The 23,562-nt window shown below is 37.5% G+C and overlaps 1 protein-coding gene across 6 annotated transcripts in view; it reads right to left on the minus strand.

Annotated features, from left to right (window-relative positions):
* diaph2 (diaphanous-related formin 2) overlaps positions 1-23,562 on the minus strand; it is a 185,830-nt gene that overhangs the window by 105,010 nt on the left and 57,258 nt on the right. For all 6 annotated transcript variants that reach the window (XM_027135703.2, XM_027135707.2, XM_027135706.2 and 3 more), the window contains 8 exons: positions 10,619-10,758; positions 9,187-9,261; positions 9,031-9,100; positions 4,353-4,489; positions 3,903-4,011; positions 2,436-2,546; positions 1,655-1,767; positions 800-916 (listed from right to left, as the gene is read on the minus strand). In XM_027135703.2, the coding sequence (XP_026991504.1) occupies positions 800-916; positions 1,655-1,767; positions 2,436-2,546; positions 3,903-4,011; positions 4,353-4,489; positions 9,031-9,100; positions 9,187-9,261; positions 10,619-10,758 (872 nt within the window). The remainder of the gene's footprint in view (positions 1-799; positions 917-1,654; positions 1,768-2,435; positions 2,547-3,902; positions 4,012-4,352; positions 4,490-9,030; positions 9,101-9,186; positions 9,262-10,618; positions 10,759-23,562) is intronic.

Consider the following 23,562-nt stretch of genomic DNA (forward strand, 5'->3'; position numbering starts at 1 on the left):
CTTCTTAGTTTCCCTCCCCCTTCTCATCCAACCAGTGTTAAACATCAGTCTCACAAATCTAATTCACACACTAATCCTCACATTGGTCAAAGGCAAACCCATGTGCTCCATGTTTTCTCGTTCTCATGTACCTCCTACTTATCATGCCCTACAAGACTACCTAAAGTAAAAGAGAAAAGGCAGACAGATTCAAAATTCTATTTTATTCTTAACTATCTTGATGTAGTTCAAAGGTAGAATATGGGTGTTTTTTTTTGTTTTCAAAGCAAAACTAACAACAATATAAATATGAATACTAATAATGCACTCTTTCACTCAATCAGCAAATCCTTTAGACTCTACTACAGACTGTGTCAGATGTGGCATAGAGATAGTGCATTAATGTCCCTGAAACAAAAGAGTGCAGTGAATGCCATGGTTCCTTTTAATATTAGTTGGAACATGATTCCAAACCATCTCATTTAATTTAGTACATTAAAAAAGATTTCCAATATTTGAAGACTGGAAATGCAAAATAACCTTTTACCATTAGATTTCTGGCTTCTGCAGTTTCAGAAAAAGTATGGGGACCATTTGGAAATTAATAGTAAAGTGCCGATATGGAGGGTTTGTGTGCAGTGTTTTGGTAAACTGTGATGACTTGATGCTGCCAACCCCAACTATAATTTGATTTTGTCGGAGTCATTAGACCAGGGTTTCACATACTTACTATAAATATATGAACAATATAAGAAGAACACTGTAATTTCTTCTTTTATTAGTAAAAACAGTGTTTTTGATTTTGGGAAATTATGCTCACCTGATATAGTAGTCATTCCTGATGAGCAGCAAGTGCTGAAGAATAGATAGGAAATAGGTCTCTGAGTCTGTATCTTTCACCATGTTGGACAGAATATGGTAAACCTCGTCCATATCAGTGGACAGAGTCAAGGAATTGTGGGGTGTGTCAATCATGCAGCATCAGGATAAAAAAAAAAGTAATTAATAAAGTACAGTAAAAGTAGCCAAATGGTCAGATTTTTTTACTAGTCTGCACTAATATATAGCATGGAAGTTGATTTCTATTTCCAGCAGGATTTGGCACCTGCCCACACTGCCAAAAGCAGCAAAAGTTGGTTAAATGACCATGGTGTTAATATGCTTGAATGGCCAGCAAACTCACCAGACCTAAACACCATAGAAAATCTATGGAGTATTGTCAAGAGGAAAATGAGAAACAAGAGACCAAAAAATTCAGATGAGCTGAAGGCCACTGTCAAAGAAACCCAGACTTCCATACCACCTCAGCAGACTGATCACCTCCATGCCACACCAAATTGAGGCAGTAATTAAAGCAAAATGAGCCCCTACCAAGTATTGGGTGCATATACAGTAAATTAACATAATTTCCAGAAGGATAATTCACTAAAAATGTTTTTTTAATGGTCTTATGAAATTTTCTAATTTTCTTTTTGTTACATGTAAGCCAAAATCATTAAAATTAGAATTCATTGGTCAAAATAGTAAATATACATAACCAAATAAGAAGTTATCAGAAGCTGTGAAATAAAACGACAGGCACTCTAGGCTTTGTCCAGGTTACAAAGCTTAGAGAGCAGAACATCTCACTATTTAGCTGATGTTCATGGAAAAGAAATTGCTGTGAAAAGGATATTCCATCTCTGTACGCATGTCATCCAGCCGATGAGACAGCTCAATAGAATCCTCCTCCTTATTCTCATTGAACACCTTCAGCTGAATGTCTAATTCTTCTGTTTCCTTCAGCTCCTGTCATCAGAGAGAATGAGAAAATGAGTATAAAAGATCATTAAAGAAACAACTATAATCACTAAATAGGTGGTTACCTATATCTCCATTCCATATTTTGTCAATTGATCTAATTAAATTATTTATTATTAAAACTGTTTTATATTTCCTATGCTTCAGCACTATTCTATATTTTTTTATGCCCAAGGAGAGAATGGAACACCTGCAGGATATCAATCAGTGGAAGTGGAATATATCTGTAGTAAAATGTAACCGTTGCAGTAAAATGTATGAGTGTCACAGAGGAACTCTATATCAAATATAACTAACAAAGTCTTTCTTTTTCTGTTGATATTTTTAAAAGAAAAAATGGAAACTTATTATGCTTATTTAAAATACAAATTAATATTAAAAATATCAACAGAAAAAGAACTCACAACCACTATGATACATAAATATTTAAGTACGTATAAAAGAACAAGGCTCAAGGTGCAACCTGGCAAAGGTATATTTTGTGACAAAACTGAACAACCATGTGTCAGAACAACAGAACATATAAAGCAAACAAGGCAGAAAGTTCATTAAACATTCTTGTATTTGCAGTTTATACCAGATTCTCTATAAGTGTTCTATATAATGAGAATGGGGAAGTCTGCTTGAAGAAATTACATTAAAAAACAACAACTCACTGGCAGGATCTTCTTTAAGCCACAGCGCAGGAACTCATTCCGTAAATGGATTCTGAAGTCCAGATCATCCGGAGATGTGACTAGGGCATTGATTAATTGCATGCAGGCTGTCTGTGTTCATAACACATACATACACACACGCACACACAGAAATACAGACAAGGTCTAAACACATTTTATAAACCACTATATAAGCCTCAGACATTGCACAGAATAAACAGATAAATAATTTTACAAAGGAGGTGCTGCTAGGACAGAATAATGCCTCATTAATTATTCTTTTAGTAACGAGTGTAAAAAACAGCTAAGTTTTTCATCGTTACAAACATTGCAAAAAGCTGAATGTCTTCATAATCATGTGTATGTTGATGAATGACAATCATCCGTAAATTAACAGAAAGGTTTACAGCACAAAACTACATTGACTTTCATCACTAGCAATATACATTTAGTATAATATTTCAAAGTGTATCAGCCAAATTAGAGAAATACATATTATTTTCTTTTTAAATAAGAAATGGTCTTAATTTATAGCCTTGGCTTCATCATGTTTTTCATCATTATTTTAACATAGTTATTGCCCTTTATATGACATCATTAGGGCTCATCCAATTTTTTTATATTTAAATAATTTGACACTACTTGACACTGTAGTTAAAATGTAGTTAGATAAATTTTAGCCAATCTATCAAATGTTTAGTTCATTGGCCTAGAATATGAAGTTTTTTCCAAACTTCATTTACATAAACTGATTAATGTTCATTCAATGAGGAAAAAATTAATGACATTAATAACCCAGACATTGTAGTCCATCACAAATTAATATGTTTAAAAGTGTTTTAATTCACATTACAATTATGTGAACTTAGGCTTTCTTTAAAGAATCTTCTTCACTGAAAATCCAAACCGATGCTTGCTGTATGTTGGAACAGGGTCACAGATGGGCTTGAACAGTAAAGGAATTAAAAAATAAATGAAATTTTGATGCGAAACTCTGCATCACTGCCATTTCTTATTTAACATATGACAAGCGATGCATAATACATTCACAACACTATGTAGCCAAAAGTATGTGGACACCCATCCTAATTATTGATTTATTGAGGTGTTTCAGCCATACCCAATGCTGTGTAAAATGTGTATTGCCACTTGTTAAATTTCTGTGCTGCTAGATCTGCCAAGCCTTAGATATAAATACTATTTAAAGGTAATACTAAATAAATAATATAAATACTGTCATAAAGCAGTACACCAGAGTGGGGCTGATTAATAATTCGTATTGACTTTCATGGCAGATACTCACATAATATATAGACTAAATGCAGTCACGATTAATTAATTAAAACATTTTTACATTTTTTAAATAACTTAGATCATTCACTATTGAGTGATGGCTTAAAGTGGAAGTTGTGTGGGAGAAGGTGTCAAGTTGAGAGGTTATTTTCTTGTATTGGGCATTCATCTGACCTGAAGCTGTTGAGCTTCATGGTTCTCCAGACCCTCTACTATTGAAGCAAATCTCTCTCTGTTATTTCGCTCGGCTGCAATACTCATGGCTTCCAGGATCTTATCCAGACTAAAAAAAGGCAAAATAAATAAATAAAAAATATATAGAAATACATTAAAAGATGCAATATTAGATGCAGGATTAAAGAAAGACTACGAGTAAAAATTGGTAATATACAATAATTTTTTACCAAAATTTAAATTTTTTAGGCCAATTCTCATTAGGTATGGCTATTTATTCTTCATTTGCTTCTCAGTAATAGTTCTACTTTATTGCATTTTTAGAATTTTATTTTTATTTTACAACAACAATAATATCCAAAAAAACAATGTTGCAAAACAAAATGTCTGTGTTTTTTCTGCATTTAAAATAACATATCAGATAGCACTGGAACAACACAATAAACTTACATATTATCTTCTCCGATAATGCAGACTGCAGAGAGGATTTTCACAATCTCTGTCATCATATTTGGCTGCTTGGGATCAATAGCCCTGGCTAGAAGGAGAAGGCTTCGCACATCTCCTAATATCCTTTGCAGGCCGTACTATAAAATGTAATAAAAACAAAGAAACAAAAAAAACCTCGGTTTAACTTTATTAGAAGAGAATCACTTAAAAAAAAATTGATAAGCACAATGAACAAGTAATAAATTTCAAATTGTAAGTAGCATAAATGTTACTCATAAGTTAATGCTGGTAATTCACAATAAAAATTTTAATAAAGCATACCATATGGCACAAATGTGTAAGGAGGAGGAGGCAGAATCCATATGCAGTCTAGCAAAGCACTTTAATATAGTTCATGGCAAACAGTCCAAATCAAGAGCAATATCAGTGTCAGGAAAAACAGGCAAAAGGATCATAAACCATCATTCATTGCTTCAAAGAAAACAAACAAAGTGCAAATCCAAAGAATGAATAATAAAAAAAACACTGAAAAAGGGCATACACAGTGGCATAAGCAAACAGCTCCATGTGCAGTAGAGACTGAAATCTGAGATGAATGAGGGGTCCAGGATGTTGCTGTCATAGGCGCAGGTTCTTGGTGGACAGCCAGACAATCTGTCCAGAACTGATGCCATCAAGCCTGTTGGGGGTTCAAGTGCTTGCCGTTCTTCATGTACTCTTGATTCTTATGGTGGGTCAGTACTTGACTAATGGATATCATGCTTCCTACAGCCAGTGCCTGAGTATAGTTCCCGATTACCCACTTCATAGCCTCAGCTGGATTGAGTTCATGAAAGAAAAATGCCCATGGGTTGAGTTTTCAACGGTGGCCATGTGAGAGTACGGCCCCTATCCCAGAGAATGAGGAATGGTCAGGGTGTCAAAGGAGAGGGCAGATGTATTGCTTGAGTCAGTATAAGGTTTCCTGCACTGCCTTTGGCCGGTGGAGTTTGCAGGATTTTCTGCAAAGTAGGGACACATGCAGCAACAGAGCTACAGTTGTGTTGGAACCTTCAGTAAAAGTTTGCAAAGCTGAGAGACCTTTGCAATCCTTCTTACTGGGTGGGGCTGGCCACTCAGTTATTGTGCTCTTTACTGAACACTTCCACCAGGTCTTTAAATTCTAGTAGTATGGCGATGGTCTTTGTGGTTTTGAGGCTCTTGAGCCTAATTGGTCTGATATGGGAGTCCGAAGGGTCATTTGAGGCACTGGCTCAGACAGTGGGGGAACCAGTGGGTAAGGTCCTTACAAGGCCATGATATGGGTTATGGTCCCTTAGCCCAATCTGTAGTGTGATGGGTGTGGTCTGGTGAGTGATAAGGACATCTCAAATAGGTTGGTTATCCACTGCCATGATCTTCAGGGGAAAGGTGCATGGGGTAGTCCTTGCAGTGAATGATATTAATGGAGGAGCTGGAATCTATTAGGGCTATGACATGGTGGGTAGAATTTCATTTGCAAACTGAGGACAGTTCTGTGGGCTCATAGAGTAGGCTTCTTCAGACAGGTTTCACATCGGTGTCCTGCCTGGTCACAGTAAATGCATAACTAGAGGCGTAAACGCCGTTGCTATTCCTGAGGGTATGAGAGCAATTACGGATCAGCTTGTCCAGACAAATGGGCATCGTGATATACTGGACTAGGTTGTTTTTTTCATCCCCGCAGGCAAGATCAGCCTGGACAATAGGATTGAGTCCCTCCCGAATATCGCCTCAGAGTCAGAGCCCTGGCAAAGTTGAAAAATCTGAATGGAGACATTGTGTCCACCAGTTGGGTCCTAAAACAATTTGTGGATCAACTGTTAGAAATAACTGTATAAAGTACGTACCTGAACCTCCTTGTCCTAAACAGCAGCTGCCCAGTGTTGTATAAAGTACTAGAAAGCAATACTTGAGTAAAAGTACAAGTATCGTACTAGAAAAAGACTTTGGTAGAAGTGAAAGTTGCCTTTTAGAATATTACTCAAGTAAAAGTCTTAAAGTATCTGATATTTACTATACTTAAGTATCAAAAGTAATTTTCTGATATTTAATGTATTAAGTATTTGAAGTAAAAGTAAAAAGTAAAATTTCAATGATTTTTCGGTAGGCATAAGAGGCACTTCATCCAGTAGGAAGAATCTTTCATTCCAATGTACAGAAACATTTCTTGCAAATACAACCACTGGTGTATAACGTTATCTTCACCCTGTTCACCAATATCTTCGGGGTGGTCGTCTACGACAGGGGCGGCCAACCCGCGGCTCCCGAGCTGCATGCAGCTCTCTCCCGGTTTCTTGCGGCTCTTACGTTCATATCGAAGTTTGTATTTGTGTCTTTTTATTTTGCGTGTTCACTTTGCTTGAGTTCAATACGGTATTTTTGTCAAATGCGCATGTGTGTGGGATGAAAATACCTCAAAGTTTCCCAGTAGGAGCAAGATCATTTGAGCAAACAATTTGTGTCAAGTTTGCTCTCAAAATGGCAGGGAAAAAAAAGGTGATGATCATGTGTGGCCATGTGTATGATGTGTCTCTTTGCGGTAACACAGTAAAAAATGTGGCTCTTGGTCTCTGACCGGTTGGCCACCCCGGGCTATGATAACGGGAGGTCCTCCAGTAGGCGCTTCCATGGCCGTTTCAGTTGTGCTTCCGCCTCCTTTTGGCAACATTATGCTGAAATAGAGCGTGCAGAGCTGCGTAATGCAATCTAGGGGCAGCCAAACCTCCATTATTGCAGTCGCACACATTTCTGCTGATTTTATTTTGTAGTAACGAGTAACGTAAGATGCTTAGTGGAAATATAACAGAGTAAAAGTATACATTTTATCAAGGAAATGTAGTGGAGTAAAAGTGAAAGTTGACATAAATTTAAATAGCGAAGTAAAGTACAGATATGTGAAATTTCTACTTAAGTACGTTAACGAAGTATTTGTACTTCGTTACATTACAACACTGCCGCTGCCCAATCTCTGTCAGGATCTAACCCGGACTTATGCCATGTGATTTTTGTTTACGTCTTGTGTTCTTGTGTCTGCCACACCCTTGTCTATTCCTTTCTGCCTCAGCACACAGGTTCCTTATGTGTGTAATTGTCTTCCCTATTTATCCGAATGCTCGACTTTGTATTGTCCTCGTGTGCTTGGTTTGTTTTTTGAGTTTCGATTTTCTTTTTCCCAGTGTTTCCCGGTTTTGTTTGTGTTCTGTTTCAAGGTTATGTTTAATAAATCATGTTTTTAGCTATCCCTGCATTTGGGTCTGAATTTTATCCATGAAGACACCCTCATTCCTGGACTTTTTTTTTTGGTGGACACCGCTGCACATCTGTTCTGGTTGGGGACAGAACGTTGCTTCCTGTTTCCCACGGAAAACGACCCCTCACTTCTTGCTGGCAAAGGATGTCACCAGCTTGATTTGCCCTTTTGTTGTTTTCTTGGTGCCCCGCGACTTTCTTGGTGTTCTTTTTCCCAGTGTTTCTGGCTTTGTTTAGGTCATGTTTCTAGGTTAATAAATTGTGTTTTTAGCTATCCCTGTATTTAGGTCTAAATTTTATCCAAGAAGACACCTCGTTCCTCGATGATCTCATTCTCAGGGTTCGCACTTACACTAAGTATCAGTATTTGGCAAGGGTTCCCCATCTGGTGAGCTGGAGGTGGAGCTGCAAGTGATGTTCTTACACAATGGTAATAGTGGTCATAATTACTTTACATTACACCAGCAGCTTACTACAAAGAATCCATTACTACAGTCAAATTATTCCAAGAAAATTCATGTGTTTGCTTCAATTACCTGCTATGAGTTTTATTTTGTGTTTTAATGTCAGTTCACCGCCATTATAAATTGTACTTCTAAAATGGTTGAGTAATTATGAACTGACCTCTGACCATACAGGATCAATTCACAGCAACCTAAATGTCTTCAACTCATAAGTGAACAAAGCATTATCCTAAGAGGTTTGGGTTTCCTTAGATTTCCTTAGTTCATTACATTCTCGGCTATTACATGAATTCCTGCATAAGGCCCAGAGCTCTGAAATTGCTTTTTAACACTTTTCACACTAATCCATTTCAATAATCTTCAGAAAGTTTAAGTTCCTTCATGCTCCTACCTCCTATATGCTCCTAGCTACTAAAAAAGGACTATATCTAGAACTATTAGCAAAGATCCAGTTAAGGGCCTTTTAATTTAGACACAATATACTAGACAATAATTCCTGAAAATGCATCTAGCAGGAATAGCTCAAAAATAAGGATTTATGGAACTTTTAACCTTTTTTAGGCTTAAGGGCAAGTTTTCTAGATTATATGAAAGTTCCCCATTTTCACAAATGTATATTCATGAGCAGTCTGGCAACCTTGTATACACTAAATACATACATTTAATTTGCATAATTTGAATAGCATACCCAGAAATTTGGCTCTGACTATATGCAAATCTCCCCACATATATAATGTATTGATAAAGCATTTGGTTTGCTTTTTTGTTTTGCCTTTTACTTCATATCACTTCTTTTTATCCCTTATCATTTCAACATTTAATTTTGCGGTTTTTATACTTGGCCTTTCCACAAACTGAATATAATCCATCTACACATATCTGTCCCTGCTACTTTGCCTGCTCTTTTATAAACCTTAATCTTCTTGTTCAACTATTTTGCACACCTTATTGTTCATGAAGGCTTTGAGGCACTGGATGAGTTTGTGTTGATTCTTCTTGTCAATGACTTCTTGTCTGCAAAAAGTGACATGAAACACTTAAATGACCAATAGTTCTGCACATAAAATGGCACAAAATATTCACAAAATAATCAAACTTACTGTTTCTTGTCAAGAAGTTTCTCTAGTACATCCAAAAGCAGTCCAAGACCCTCATGGCCAAAATTATTCACCCAGCTAAAAATAAATAAACAAGCAAAGAACACAATCAAAATCTATCGTATGAGTTTAATTAACAGATGCCTGTTTTGAATGAGGTTGGACAGTTATTCCACATAACTGACGCTAACCTAAATTGGGAAAAGTAATTCAAATTCAGTTCCCTATGAAATCAAACACTATTGCAGTTTCAGTTCATTAACTTTAACACTCAAAGATTGTTTACTGATTTACAGTGACAATGGATGCCTCAGTGTGGGCACTGCTGTCACATACCCACAATATGTGTAACAACGAGGGCAGGTCAAATTTAATTCCGATGTGTCACCATGGCCAGCGTGGCATTGGGATGGGCTCTAACAGTCCCCCAGGCACTCCTTCAAATGCCTTCTGACAATGGTTGTCCTGTCAAGTTGGCCACCTGGTGTTCTGTACCAGTTAGTTGTCATTAGATATCAGTTCTTCATTAGTTATCAGTTATTAGTTCTGTACCAGTTAGTTGTCTCTTCATGAAATCCCAGACAGTCTCAATGATTTTGGGATCAGAGCTTTGTGTGGGCCAAGCATCACATCCAGAACTCCTTCAATTCAATTCAATTTATTTGTATAGCACTTTTAACATTTCACATTGTCTCAAAACAGCTTTAAAAGGTATAGAAACAGAAATCTCTAACATCAACACCACTGATCCTAACCAAATCTCCAACCTCACTGTTGCCTTCAGACATATTGTACAGCTCTCCAAGCAAATGGAAATCAACTTGTTTCCTAGTACAGACGATTGTTTTAAATTTTTAAACTCATCAGTCCAGACCACCTACTGTGCCTTTTGAATAGTTGAGTCACTTAGCCTTGTTTCAACATCGGAGATATGGCTTTTTGGCAGCAGTTCATCCATGAAGCCCACTTCTGGCCAGACTTTTCTGGACAGTAGATGAGTGTACTTGGGGCCCACTGGATTTTACCAGTTTTGTTGGCACTGCTGGACATCTGATGTTGAGAGGATATAAGTATTTATGTGTTTTATCTGAAGTTTCTTTGGCCAACAACTGCATGTACAGTCCATAACATTGATCATTTCTTTTAATTTCTTATTAGCTTGAACAGCACATTTTGAAACCCCAGTCTGCTTTGAAACTTTTGGCTGGGAGAGTCCTTACTGATGCAGTATAACTACCTTGTGTCTTGTTGCTGTGCTCAATCTAGTCTGTTTCTGTTTAGGTTAATGAGTATGTTTCAACCTGCATATAAAATTGATGATTAGAGACAGACAGACAGACAGATAGACAGACAGATATTTTTTACTCCTCTCAGTGGGTAAAGACATAAATATGAAGAAGTGTAATTACTGACTACTAGCAAAGAACTTACTGACCTGACAGGATTGCTAGTTAGAGACACACGCAGAGACTCAAGGCAGTTGAGCAACTTCTCCTCAGTAATGCCAGAGCGCAGCTCATGCACATATTCCTGTGATGACAGTGTAGACTCATGCTTGCTGTTCCTCAGCCCACCCTACAGTAATGAGACATATTAAAGACATTTTAATGAATCACTGGTTGACTGCCAGTCTTGGCAGTTCCCCTAAACTGATTAAGCATTTAAACAGAAAAAATCAACAATGTTAATCCTTTTTTGCAAAGTCTTTCTATTGACATGGAAGGGCCTTTTAATTGAGCAAAAATCCTCTATATATTTTCAATGAGATAGAAGTAAATAGACCTTATCGATTAATTCTTGTTGTATGATTGTGGTCAATCTTCTTTCCAGAATTCTTGATCAATGAGATAAAATTCTTCTATAATATGACCTGCTGCCTCCCTCCAATCAGTTGATAGCCTGATATGCCCCAGTACACTGCTTGTACAGACGTAGTTCCATATCATGAATCTCCCTATCTGCATATTTTAATTATTTGAAAGTGAAAGTGAAAGTGATGTGACATACGGCTAAGTACGGTGACCCATACTCAGAATTCATTCTCTGCATTTGACCCATCCAAAGTGCACACACACTGCAGTGAACACACACACAAACCGTGAACACACACCCGGAGAAGTGGGCAGCCATTTATGCTGCGGCGCCCGGGGAGCAGTTGGCCTTGCTCAAGGGCACCTCAGTCGTAGCCGGGCCGAGACTCGAACCCACAACCTTAGGGTTACGAGTCAGACTCTCTAACTCCTTATTTATACACGTTCTCTGTTCTATGCTATTATATATGTGCGATCCTTTTTACAACAAAAGAGTTTTATTTTTATGTGTGTAAAATATTCCATGGTGTACTTCTTCAAGAACAATTAGGTGTGGTTTCATGAATTTTCTAAATGAACAATTACAGTATGTTTACATTCTTTTATGTGGCTCAAAAGCTTTTTCAGTGATAGTGTAATTATATAAAAAATTACAACAGGGATCAAGAACCTTTGAAACTCGTTACTTGTGGTGATCTGCAGGGTTGAAGCACTCCTTAAATGACTTCAAACATTAAAGAAATCATAAATTAGAATACTTATGTATAGAAACAATTGGTCAGTGATAAAAAATATTTTAAATACCTGCTTAAAAGGTGAATGATTTTATTTGGTGAACATGATTTTTAGATTAAAAATCACATAGAATATCAAGAGAATGATGGATTAAACCAAATTCTATCCCTTAAGCACTATTCGGACGGGACTAGTTTTATGTGGGGACATGGGGGTAAAGTAATTATTACCAGAGCTTCTCTGTGATTTTAGTTCCATCCGAATGTGCCATCTCGGTAATCATTACGGACAATAGTCCTATTTGGACTGGATTACTTTAACGTGGGGACGTGGGGGTAAAGTAATTATTACCAGAGCTTCCCTAGTCCCGTCCATCTCGGTAATCATTACGGACAATGTCAGTAAAGATTACGAGCGTAAAGCGAGTTACCCCTCCCACTTCTGCTAGTTTTACTGAGATGTCTTGTCCTGTGCGAATTGGCCAATTAATATTACAGACGTCCTGAGGTAAAATTGCATTACTCCACGTCCCGAAGTAAAACTAGTCCCGTCCGAATAATGCTTTAGAAACCAATTTGAACTTAGAGACACCTTCTTATTAAACATGGCTTTCAACCTTTGTTCAAATACATATGCCTTATCATGTATTAGAGATATTTATTTCCTGAGCAGTTCAACACCATACTAGTGAAGAGAAGAAAACAATTGTATGATTTCAGCAAAATAATTAAGTTAAAAAGAAAATGTACAACTTTTCTGAGAGATGCTTGGCTTTGGTGCACAAACAAAAATAGAAGAATCAGAAATGAACCTTGTCATATGACTGCTTAAAACTGATATTCCAGTGGCAGCCATGTTTATTTCATTCATGAAATCACCATCACCACTTATGCAGTAGGTAATAGATGCCCTATAACAAATTTCAGCTCACTTTGACCTTTGTGTGAATCTGCACTATCAATCATGAGTTACAGCTGTGTGATTAAATTATGGAGAAATAGGCAGAGTTAATTTCCAATTTGTTAACTAACTGAGGGATGATAACACTGGTACTAAACAATATAGAAGATTCCCAATTTCAATTTATTTGTGTAGCACTTTTAATAATTGGCATTGTCTCAAAGCAAAAAAGTTTAAAATTAAGTTTTTAATATTATTTAGCTCTAAATTTACCCCTAATGAGCGAGGCTACAGTGGCAAGGAAAAACTCCCTAAGAAGAAAAGAGAAATAAACCTTGAGAGGAATCAGGCTCAAAAGGAAACCCATCCTCATTTAAGTGACACTGGACAGTAAATAATGTAAATGCAAATAATGGCCTTTCTACAAGAAACTAAGAGGCCAGGGTGATTTCTAAGACTTGTTAATTTCTGAGACAACACTAATTCCTTCCATGAATCTGATCCTATCCTGTGCTTACATCCACAGCAATGTTTCCCACACATAGTAAATTATTCCAAAGTAATCTTAGTTAATTTTAAACTACATGGATCAAGATTATGGGGAAACATTTTTTACTGAATGATTCACAAGTGCTCTCTTAATTTACTCAATTTTGGAACTTTAGGTTGCCATCATTGAATTAAGACGATTTATCTGATTTAGTCTTTTTTCTGTCTGGGTCCATTTGAACTCTCCCTGCTGCCATAATACAACCCAGGAAGGTGGTCTTGGTCACATAAAATGCACCTTTGTCTGCCTTCACATATCTTTTGGAGCCTACGATGCACAGTATGGAATATGTTGGGTGAATCATTCAGTAAAAAATGTTTCCCCATAATCTTGATCCATGTAGTTTAAAATTAACTAAGATTACTTTGGAATAATTTACTATGTGTGGGAAACTATTGCCATTTCTGACATGCTGTCTGTGTGAAGCGGGGTTTTGTGTGCAAGCACCATTCACATTTTCTTCAGGAAATGTACCGTTCTAGTTAATGGTGCTTGCAAAGCATCATTATTGTTATTGTGCCGGACAAAATTTCGGCACGTAACTTGTCCCTCAGCTTTTGTCCTAGACCCATGAATGAGGTGTCCAATTGACCGGCTCATTGAGGAGAAGTGTGCTATGACTTTTTTAAGCGATCGGAATTCCTGAGTTCCCGGTACGAAAGCTCAAAGTGGTTTATTTTTCTCATAGACTTCCATTATAAATTTTGGAGGTTTATAACTCGGCACATTTTCGAGCGATTTACACCAAACTCGACCAGCTCCCTTAGGACCTTACTCCGGACAAATTTTTATTTCAGTAGCAACTTTTTGTCATATATCAAAACACTCAGCACGATGAGGGGAACTTGCCACGTGCAAGCACCATTCACATTTTCTTCAGGAAATGTACATTCTAGTTAATGTGCTTGCAAAGCACATTCTTATTCTCTTGCATACTTATTATTATTATTATTATTATTCATGTGCTTGCAAAGCACATTCTTTTTCTCTTGCATGCTTATCATTAATGTGCTTGCTAAAGCACATTCTTATTCTCTTGCATACTTCTTCTTCTTCTTCTTCTTCTTCTTCCGGACACTTTTTCAGCGCGTAACTTGTCCCGCAGCTTTTATCCTAGACCCATAAATGAGGTGTCAAATCGACCGGCTCATTGAGGAGAGGTGTGCTATGGTTTTTATAAGCAATCAGAATTCCAGAATTCCCAGTATGGAAGCTCAAAGGGGTGTTTTTTCCCCATAGACTTGAATGGGGAATCTGTCTGTAGATGTGCTAACATCCAAAAGAGGGCAGCAGACACCAGTGAATCTGTCAGATCACACAACGTTGGAAGTACAGAACTAGGACGGAAGTACATTTTTCGGTCAGAAACGCGTTTTGAATTAAAGCGTTTTGGATTAAAAGGCTTACATATTCCAGTTCCTTAGACTCTTGGGGATTTTTTTACAAGCATTTTTTTTGGAAAATATTACCCCAGTGAAGAAAGGGGAGCATTTGAAGGTCAGCGCCGCGCTTTGTGTGTGGGCTTAATAAAATCCAGAGAGTCTAAGCTTTCAAACAATATAACATTTAACCGTGTATTTAATGCTTAAAACTAGTAATGGCATGCCTTGGACAGCACGGCGGTCACATATGTTGTTGTTTCTGCCATTTGTATAACTTTTTGTTGTTTTCAACTATCAGTGTAGTTTTTATAATTTTTTATTTCCCTTTAAACTAATGTCCTTTTAAGAACAGCAACGGCTCTTTTAAGAGCCACCCATTAATTAAAATTAAGCGCATTTTTTCTTTGTCTCCTCACATTACATAATTATTTTTTAAACATATGACACGTATATCACAAAGAATGATAAGAATGACTTTAATATAATAAAGCTTGGGTATTGTTAGACGCGCCATTCTTCACATTAGTGAATTAATACATAAAACCGCAAAGGCTTTCTCGTCTTCCTGGATGGCCTAGCACTAGAAATACTGGATTTTTTATTTTCTGGTGCAGGTGCGATTCCCCCCTGTTGAGATTTTCACAGTTCTTCAGCCCTGCTTTTGTTGTGCAAACAGCCCCATCACCTGTGAGGCCTGGCTTATTTGCATTTGTTCACTCAGAGTAGCTCAGATCCAAGGCAGGCCAAACCTCTGTGACGGAAACCTTCAAGGCCTATCTATACAAAATAGTCTGTTTAATTTATATAAAAAAATTGTGTGCTAAGGTTTGTCATTGCCATAGTACATACCATATTTATATAACCCTTGTGCAGACCTGGGGTCTATTTGACATCTGGAAAGTTTAATGTGTCATAACTTGGGTTTCCTTCCACATATTTGCCTGAAATTTACCAGGATTGTTCCAAATTATGAACTTTGCAAGTAAAATTAATCTTGTCCTCCCGGGTCAATTTGACCCGGGCACATTTAGTGGGGCAATAGGTCACACTTTTACCCTTTTCATCGCAATGAACATACATACAGACACAAAAATGCACACATAAAATTTCCACTAACACACGCACCCAAAACACACACTCACACACCACAGACACACACACACACACACACACACACACACATGCACACACACACACACAAATTGGGCATTGCATTTCATTATGCCTTTTGATACACTTTTGCTATGCCTTTGCCTAGCAGAGGAGTGTGTATGAGACATGAGGAGTGTGTTTGGAACAGTAAGAGTGTGTATGAGACATGAAGAGGAGTGTGCATGAGACATCCCTTACTTGGGAAAGAAGGAAAAGTTGCTAATACATGAATAAAATGAAAACTTGCTAACACTTCAGTCTCCAACGTATGTTTGTAGACAAATGTCATAAGCTGAGTGAAGTTATGGTCCATGGCTTTTGACATGTTCTTATACATACAGAATAAAATGATGTAATTTCATTTTCATTGGCCATCAATGAATTATAACACCAAAAGTGAATTTTAGACGGAGTAAGAACCCAACATGCCTCCACAGAAGATGCACCGTGGTACTGGGAAGCCCTGTCTGAGCCAGACGACAAAAGACGGCACTGTGTGGGTAGAGGAGGACATTGGAATGCCCAGTGCAGTAGCAAATCGCTTGTGCTTCACTGCGCAAGCTGCACTGGGGTACTTTCCCAAGTAAGGAGATGCATTGCAGACATATTTCGTCTCCAAATCCGTGGCCATCCAGAACTTGATCCCAAATTTGTCTGGCTTGCTTGCGATATATTGTGTGAATGGACAACAAACCATGGTAGGGAACAGTTCATCTATGGTCATGTGTTTTTCTGGACTGAAACTCTCAGCACAGTTCTTGTTGAAGCATGTCCAGATGTCGGAGACCGCAGCAAATTTGTCTGTTAGAAGGTGTTGCATAATTGAAATGAATCCATCTCTTGGCATTGTCTCTTTGAAAGCCAGGAGATTGTTTTGAAACCATTTTGACCATTTATAATGTCAGTAAATAATAAAACCTGTTTTTTCCAGGTCAAATTGACTTGAATGCTTATAAAGTAAAAATTCTACAATGATCACCATTCTGTGTGATCAGCTTACATTTTGAACATTTTACACTTATGTCTATTTTGCCTACCAGATGCCATCTGATCACCCAAAAACGGGCCACACACACACACACACACACACACACACACACACACACACACACACACACACACACACACCACTCAAAAACTTGGCATAATTTATTGTGAATAAAACTTCCTTTATACCTCTTTGGCTTTTTATTATATTTAAGTTATAAACAATAAACCTCATGATATTATGCCATGATTTTAAGTAAAATAAGCAGAAATTATTAATTATTATTTTGGATAACCACTGGCTGGTGTATGTCAAACATCCCCAGGTCAAAGCTGACTGAAGAAACTAAATTCATGAATAAAAGAGAGAAAACAAATATGATTTGAATATGAAAACACAACATCTGTGTGTGTGTGTGTGTGTGTGTGTGTGTGTGTGTGTGTGTGTGTGTGTGTGTGTGTGTGTGTGTGTGTGTTTCGACAGATCATATTTTGCCCTCTGCTTGGCAAAGGCATTTCAAAAGTGTGAAATATTTACAAATGTGTAGCTTTTTTTTTCTGGAGGCCTAATGAGGTGCAATGCCCAATTTGTGTGTGGTTGTGTGTTTGTGTGTGTGTGTGTGTGTGTGTGTGTGTGTGTGTGTGTGTTTTGGGTGCGTGTGTTAGTGGGTGTGTGTGCATTTTTGTGTCTGTATGTATGTTCATTGCGCTGAAAAGGGCAAAAGTGTGACCTATTGCCCCACTAAATGTGGCCGGGTCAAATTGACCCGCGAGGACAAGATTAATTTTACTTGCAAAGTTCATAATTTGGAACAATCTTGGTAAATTTCAGGCAAATATGTGGAAGGAAACCCGTAATGACACATTAAACTTTCCAGATGAGTCAAATAGACCCCAGGTCTGCACAAGGGTTGTATAAATATGATATGTACTATGGCAATGACTAATCTTAGCACAGAATTTTTTTATATAAATTAAACAGACTACTTTGTATAGATAGGCCATGAAGGTTTCCGTCACAGACAGAGGTTTGGCCTGCCTTGGATCTGAGTTACTCTGAGTGAACAAATGCAAATGAGCCAGGCCTCACAGGTGATGGGGCCGTTTGCACAACAAAAGGAGGAGAACAATGGAGCTGTAGGGGTGCTGGTAGGTGTGAGGTCCATGGATTTTACGCAAAATTGCGCAGGTTTAGCAAAACTAGTGCTAGTGGATAGCGAATCCGTTTAGCATGCAGACATTCGGGGTTCGAATCCACCCTCGGACAGTTTTTTTTTTCTAAAACTTTATAATAAAGGTTCATTAGTTGACATTAGTTGCCACATTACTTAACATGAACTAATAATGAACTGCACTTCTACAGCATTTATTCATTTTGTTCATGTTAATTTCAACATTTACTAATACATTATTAACACAGTGTTAACATTACTTAATATACTGTGAACTAACATGAACAAAGAATAAACTTTATTACTAACAAAGATTACTAAATACAATAATTTATTGCTCATGGTTAGTAAATGTTAGTTAATACATTACATTTGATCTAATGATCCTTATTGTAACGTGATTATATTTTTTCCCAGTAAAATCACTGATTGATGCTTTAGTTCAAGATCTTCATGGCGCTTGTTTCAGGAAAAGATAAATGGATTTTCAGGTGTGCTCTTTTGTTGCAGGTGAGAAACTAGTCTGCAAATATAACCATAGTAACTGTGCAGCCATACCCTAGCAACCATGTAGTGCACCTTACGAACCATATTGCAATATAAAGAAGCCATATCTCAATTACACAACATAAAACACTCAGCATGATGAGGGGAACTGACGTCACGTGTAGCCCCGCCCCCAAAATAAGCGAAATCAAAAATTTAGCACAACATGGACATGTCATATATCAAAACACTCAGCACGATGAAGGGAACTGACATCACATGCAAGCACATTCATATTTTCTTTAGGAAATGTTCCGTTCTAGTGATAATTATTATTATTATTATTATTATTATTATTATTATTATTATTATTATTAATGTGCTTGCAAAGCACATTCTTATTCTCTTGCATACTTATTATTAATGTGCTTGCAAAGCACATTCTTATTCTCTTGCATACTTATTATTATTATTATTAATGTGCTTTCAAAGCACATTCTTATTCTCTTGCATACTTATTATTATTATTATTATTATTATTCTGCATCTTCTTCCGGACACTTTTTCGGCGCGTAACTTGTCGCGCAGCTTTTGTCCTAGACCCATAAATGAGGTGTCAAATCGACCGGCTCATTGAGGAGAGGTTTGCTATGGATTTTATAAGCGATCAGAATTCCAGAATTCCCAGTATGGAAGCTCAAAGGGGTGTTTTTCCCCATAGACTTGAATGGGGAATCTCTCTGTAGATGTGCTAACATCCAAAAGAGGGCAGCAGACACCAGTGAATCTGTGTAAAGGTCTTTAAAGCTTGTTGCTATATTTCACAGTGAGCTTCAGTTTCATTTCATATATATATATATATTGTGGGATCGCCCCCTATTTTCATGATTTTCATATGATTCGTTAGGCCCCGGACTACAAATCTGACGGCTCAGTGTAGTTTTTTAAGCCTCCTAGGACAAGTGAGAGCCGAAAACAAAGGACGGAAGTGCTGTGTGTTTCGGTCAGAAACGCATTTTGGATTAAAGCGTTTTGGATTAAAAGGCTTACATATTCCAGTTCCTTAGACTCTTGGGTATTTTTTACAAGCATTTCTTTTGGAAAATAAAGTGAGAGCCGAAAACAAAGGACGGAAGTGGATTGTTGTTTACACATTTTGGCCAGAAACGCGTTTTAGATTAAAGCGTTTTGGATTAAAAGGCTTACATATTCCAGTTCCTTAGACGCTTGGGGATTTTTTACAAGGATTTGTTTTGGAAAATATTACCCCAGTGAAGAAAGGTAAGCGCCGCCTATTTCCGGTGACTATCAACTTGGATTAAATTAGTATGATGGCTATAAATCATATTATGCTTTGTGTGTGGGCTTAATAAAATCCCGAGAGTCTAAGCTTTCAAACAATATAACATTTAACCGTGTATTTAATGCTTAAACCTAGTGCTGGCATGCCTTGGACAGCACGACGGTCACATATGTTGTTGTTTCTTGGCGGTCACATATGTTGTTTCTGCCATTTGTATAACTTTTTGTTGTAAAAAAAAAGCACATTCTTATTCTCTTGCATACTTATTATTATTATTATTATTATTATTATTATTATTATTATTATTATTATTATTATGGACACTTTTCCGGCGCATAACTTGTCCCGCAGCTTTTGTCCTAGACCCATAAATGAGGTGTCAAATCGACAGGCTCATTGAGGACAGGTGTGCTATCTATTTTGTAAGTGATCCGACCAACGATATTCGCACAGCGGACGAAAAAGCGGCCAAAAAAGTCCCATAGAAATGAATGGGAAATTTCGAAAATTCAAGCGAAATTAAAAAAAAAATTCGCACAACATGGACATGTCATATATCAAAACACTCAGCAAGATGAGGGGAACTGACGTCATGTGTAGCCCCGCCCCCAAAATTAGCAAAATCAAAAAGCACATTCACATTTTCTTTAGGAAATGTACCGTTCTAGTTTTTATTATTACTCTTCCGGACACTTTTTTGGCGCGTAACTTGTCCCGCAGCTTTTGTCCTAGACCCATAAATGAGGTGTCAAATCGATCCGCTCATTGAGGAGAGGTGTGCTATGTATTTTATAAGTGATCCGACCAATGATGTTCGCACAGCAGATGAAAAAGCGGCCAAATAAGTCCCATAGAAATGAATGGGAAATTCCTAAAATTCAAGCGAAATCAAAAAAAATTAGCACAACATGGACATGTGACATATCAAAACACTCAGCACGATGAGGGGAACTTGCCACGTGCAAGCACATTCACATTTTCTTTAGGAAATGTACCGTTCTAGTTCTGCTTCTTCTTCTTCCGGACACTTTTTCAGCACGTAACTTGTCCCGCAGCTTTTGTCCTAGACCCATGAATGAGGTGTCAAATCGACCGGCTCATTGAGGACAGGTGTGCTATGACTTTTATAAGTGATCGGAATTCCCTGAATTCCCAGTACGGAAGCTCAAATAGGTTTTTTTCCTCATAGACTTGAATGGGGAATTCTTAAAATTATTTTGTTCTCTCTGTAGATATAAAGGACACTCTCAATACATGTAACCATCAAATACACACTATCAATCCAATGATTCCACAAGTATTGGCCCCCAGTCAATACACCTTTCTCCAAAAGTATTGGCACCCAACCGGGTATTCACGTGACATCACATGTAGCCCCGCCCCCAAAAAACTGTTCAATGCAGTATAATAATAAGTAGAATTCCATAATGACTGCAGTTTTGACATGAAATGTCAAAACACTTAGTAGTCACTTTTGTCAAAAAGTGTTGGCACCCCACCAGGTAGTCATGTGACGTCACGTGTAGCCCCGCCCCCGAAAAATGTTCTATGTAGTATAATAAGTAGAACTAGAACGGTACATTTCCTAAAGAAAATGTGAAAGTGCTTGCACGTGGCAAGTTCCCCTCATCATGCTGAGTGTTTTGATATGTCACATGTCTATGTTGTGCTAAATTTTTGATTTTGCTTATTTTGGGGGCGGGGCTACACATGACGTCAGTTTCCCCTCATCGTCCATGTTGTGCTAAATTTTTGATTTCGCTTGAATTTTAGGAATTTCCCATTCATTTCTATGGGACTTTTTTGGCTGCTTTTTCATCCGCTGTGCGAACATCGTTGGTCGGATTGCTTATAATAAGTCATAGCACACCTCTCCTCAATGAGCCGGTCGATTTGACACCTCATTTATGGGTGTAGGACAAAAGCTGCGGGTTCAAGTCTATGGGGAGTAAAACACCCTTTGAGCTTTTGTACTGGGAATTCCGGAATTCCGATCGCTTACAAAAACCATAGCACTTTATCATTATTAGTTCATGTAATTAATGTGGTAACTAATGTCAACTAATGAACCTTTATTATAAAGTTTTATAAAAAAAAAAACCTGTCCAAGGGTGGATTCGAACCCCGAATCTCTGCATGCTAAACAGATTCGCTATCCACTAAGCTAGGGGTTCCCAACCTTTTTTTGTGCCAGGGACCGGCTTATTCATAAAAAAAAATTCCAGGGATCAGTTGTCAATTTTAATGCCTCAATTTCAAGATGCATCGTTTGGAACATATCACTGTGTAAAACAGTAACAGCCTATCATTTAATTGCATACAAGGGCGTTGATTTGGGTAGGGACGGTAGGGACATGTCCCTACCAATATCCAGGGAACACTCAATTGTCCCTAGCAATAATTCGACCAAGCCTATATATACATTTATACATAACCACTGATATCCGTCTGACTGATTTCATTTAACATTTATCCAGGAATCATTAAATAAGATTAAAATATTTTACAACGGCGTTCCGTAAAAAATAGCGCAACTAGTGGAACACAAACGGTTAACAGATTTACCCCTGCAATAAATCCCGCCTCTGTAACTCACCTCTCTAAAAGTATTGACCGTTGCCTTTTTTGAGTCCTGTCTCTTAAACCCACGTCGCTGTTTGATTGGCTTTGTCTTTCTCGCTAATGTGTTGAGGTCGGAATGTCAAATAAATTATGTCCCCACCAATGTCAAATAAATTATGTCCCCACCAATGTCAAAATCAAACTTACGCCATTGATTGCATATAATGAACATGGTGGCAACAAACTTGTAGGAATATACCAATCTTTTTAAACTATGTTTCCCCTTTCTCCCATACAATTAGGTCTACTTCAAAAGCAACTTACGCAGCACTCACTCACTAGCAGGTGGCAGTAATGGCAAATTGTATGAAAATGCCAGTCCATTTCACCTGTCAAATCTCTCCAGAACCACTAAAGACAATCGCTTCAACAGCAACTTAGTGTTTTCACTCACCAACAGGTGACAACAAAGGATAATTGTATGAAAATAAGAGCCAGTTTCAACTGTCAGACAGTTTTAGGATATAATAGCAAACACACAGTGATTTCAGCCAATAAGTTTTAAAAGTATAAAATTAGAGATTAAGCTTTAACCTTTAACAAAAAATACCAGACTGATGTTGAGGATATCAAAACTTACCGCTAAGCGTCCAACTGACGTTTCTTTCGAAAAACTCCTCTGTTTTGTCTTTGAGAGTTGGGTGTTTGGTGGATAAGTGCCGCTGACGTTTTGACGGCTTCATTGCAGTTTTTCACCACAAATAACACACAACAGATTTGGCGCCACGGAATCGCATGTTGTCGTAAATCCATACCTAATGTATGAGGTATCGTATTTACGATTGAAGCTTGACTTTTTTTCTCTCTCTCGCTATTTTCGAGTTGGTCATCTACTTTCCTTTTACCAGAACTGCCCGCAATGAAATTAGCCATTGAAGTTGGCTGACGCCCGCTCATTTCTCCACGTACTTCGGTCACTTCAATCACTGCACTAAGCCATCCACGAACACAAGAAAGCCTTTGCGGTTTTATGTATTAATTCACTAATGTGAAGAATGGCGTGTCTAACAATACCCAAGCTTTATTATATTAAAGTCATTCTTATCATTCTTTGTGATATACGTGTCATATGTTTAAAAAATAATTATGTAATGTGAGGAGACAAAGAAAAAATGTGCTTAATTTTAATTAATGGGTGGCTCTTAAAAGAGCCGTTGCTGTTCTTAAAAGGACATTAGTTTAAACTGAAATAAAAAATTATAAAAGCTACACTGATAGGTGAAAACAACAAAAAGTTATACAAATGGCAGAAACAACAACATATGTGACCGCCGTGCTG

This window comes from Tachysurus fulvidraco, chromosome 17 (assembly GCF_022655615.1).
Source record: "Tachysurus fulvidraco isolate hzauxx_2018 chromosome 17, HZAU_PFXX_2.0, whole genome shotgun sequence".
NCBI lineage: Eukaryota > Metazoa > Chordata > Actinopteri > Siluriformes > Bagridae > Tachysurus > Tachysurus fulvidraco.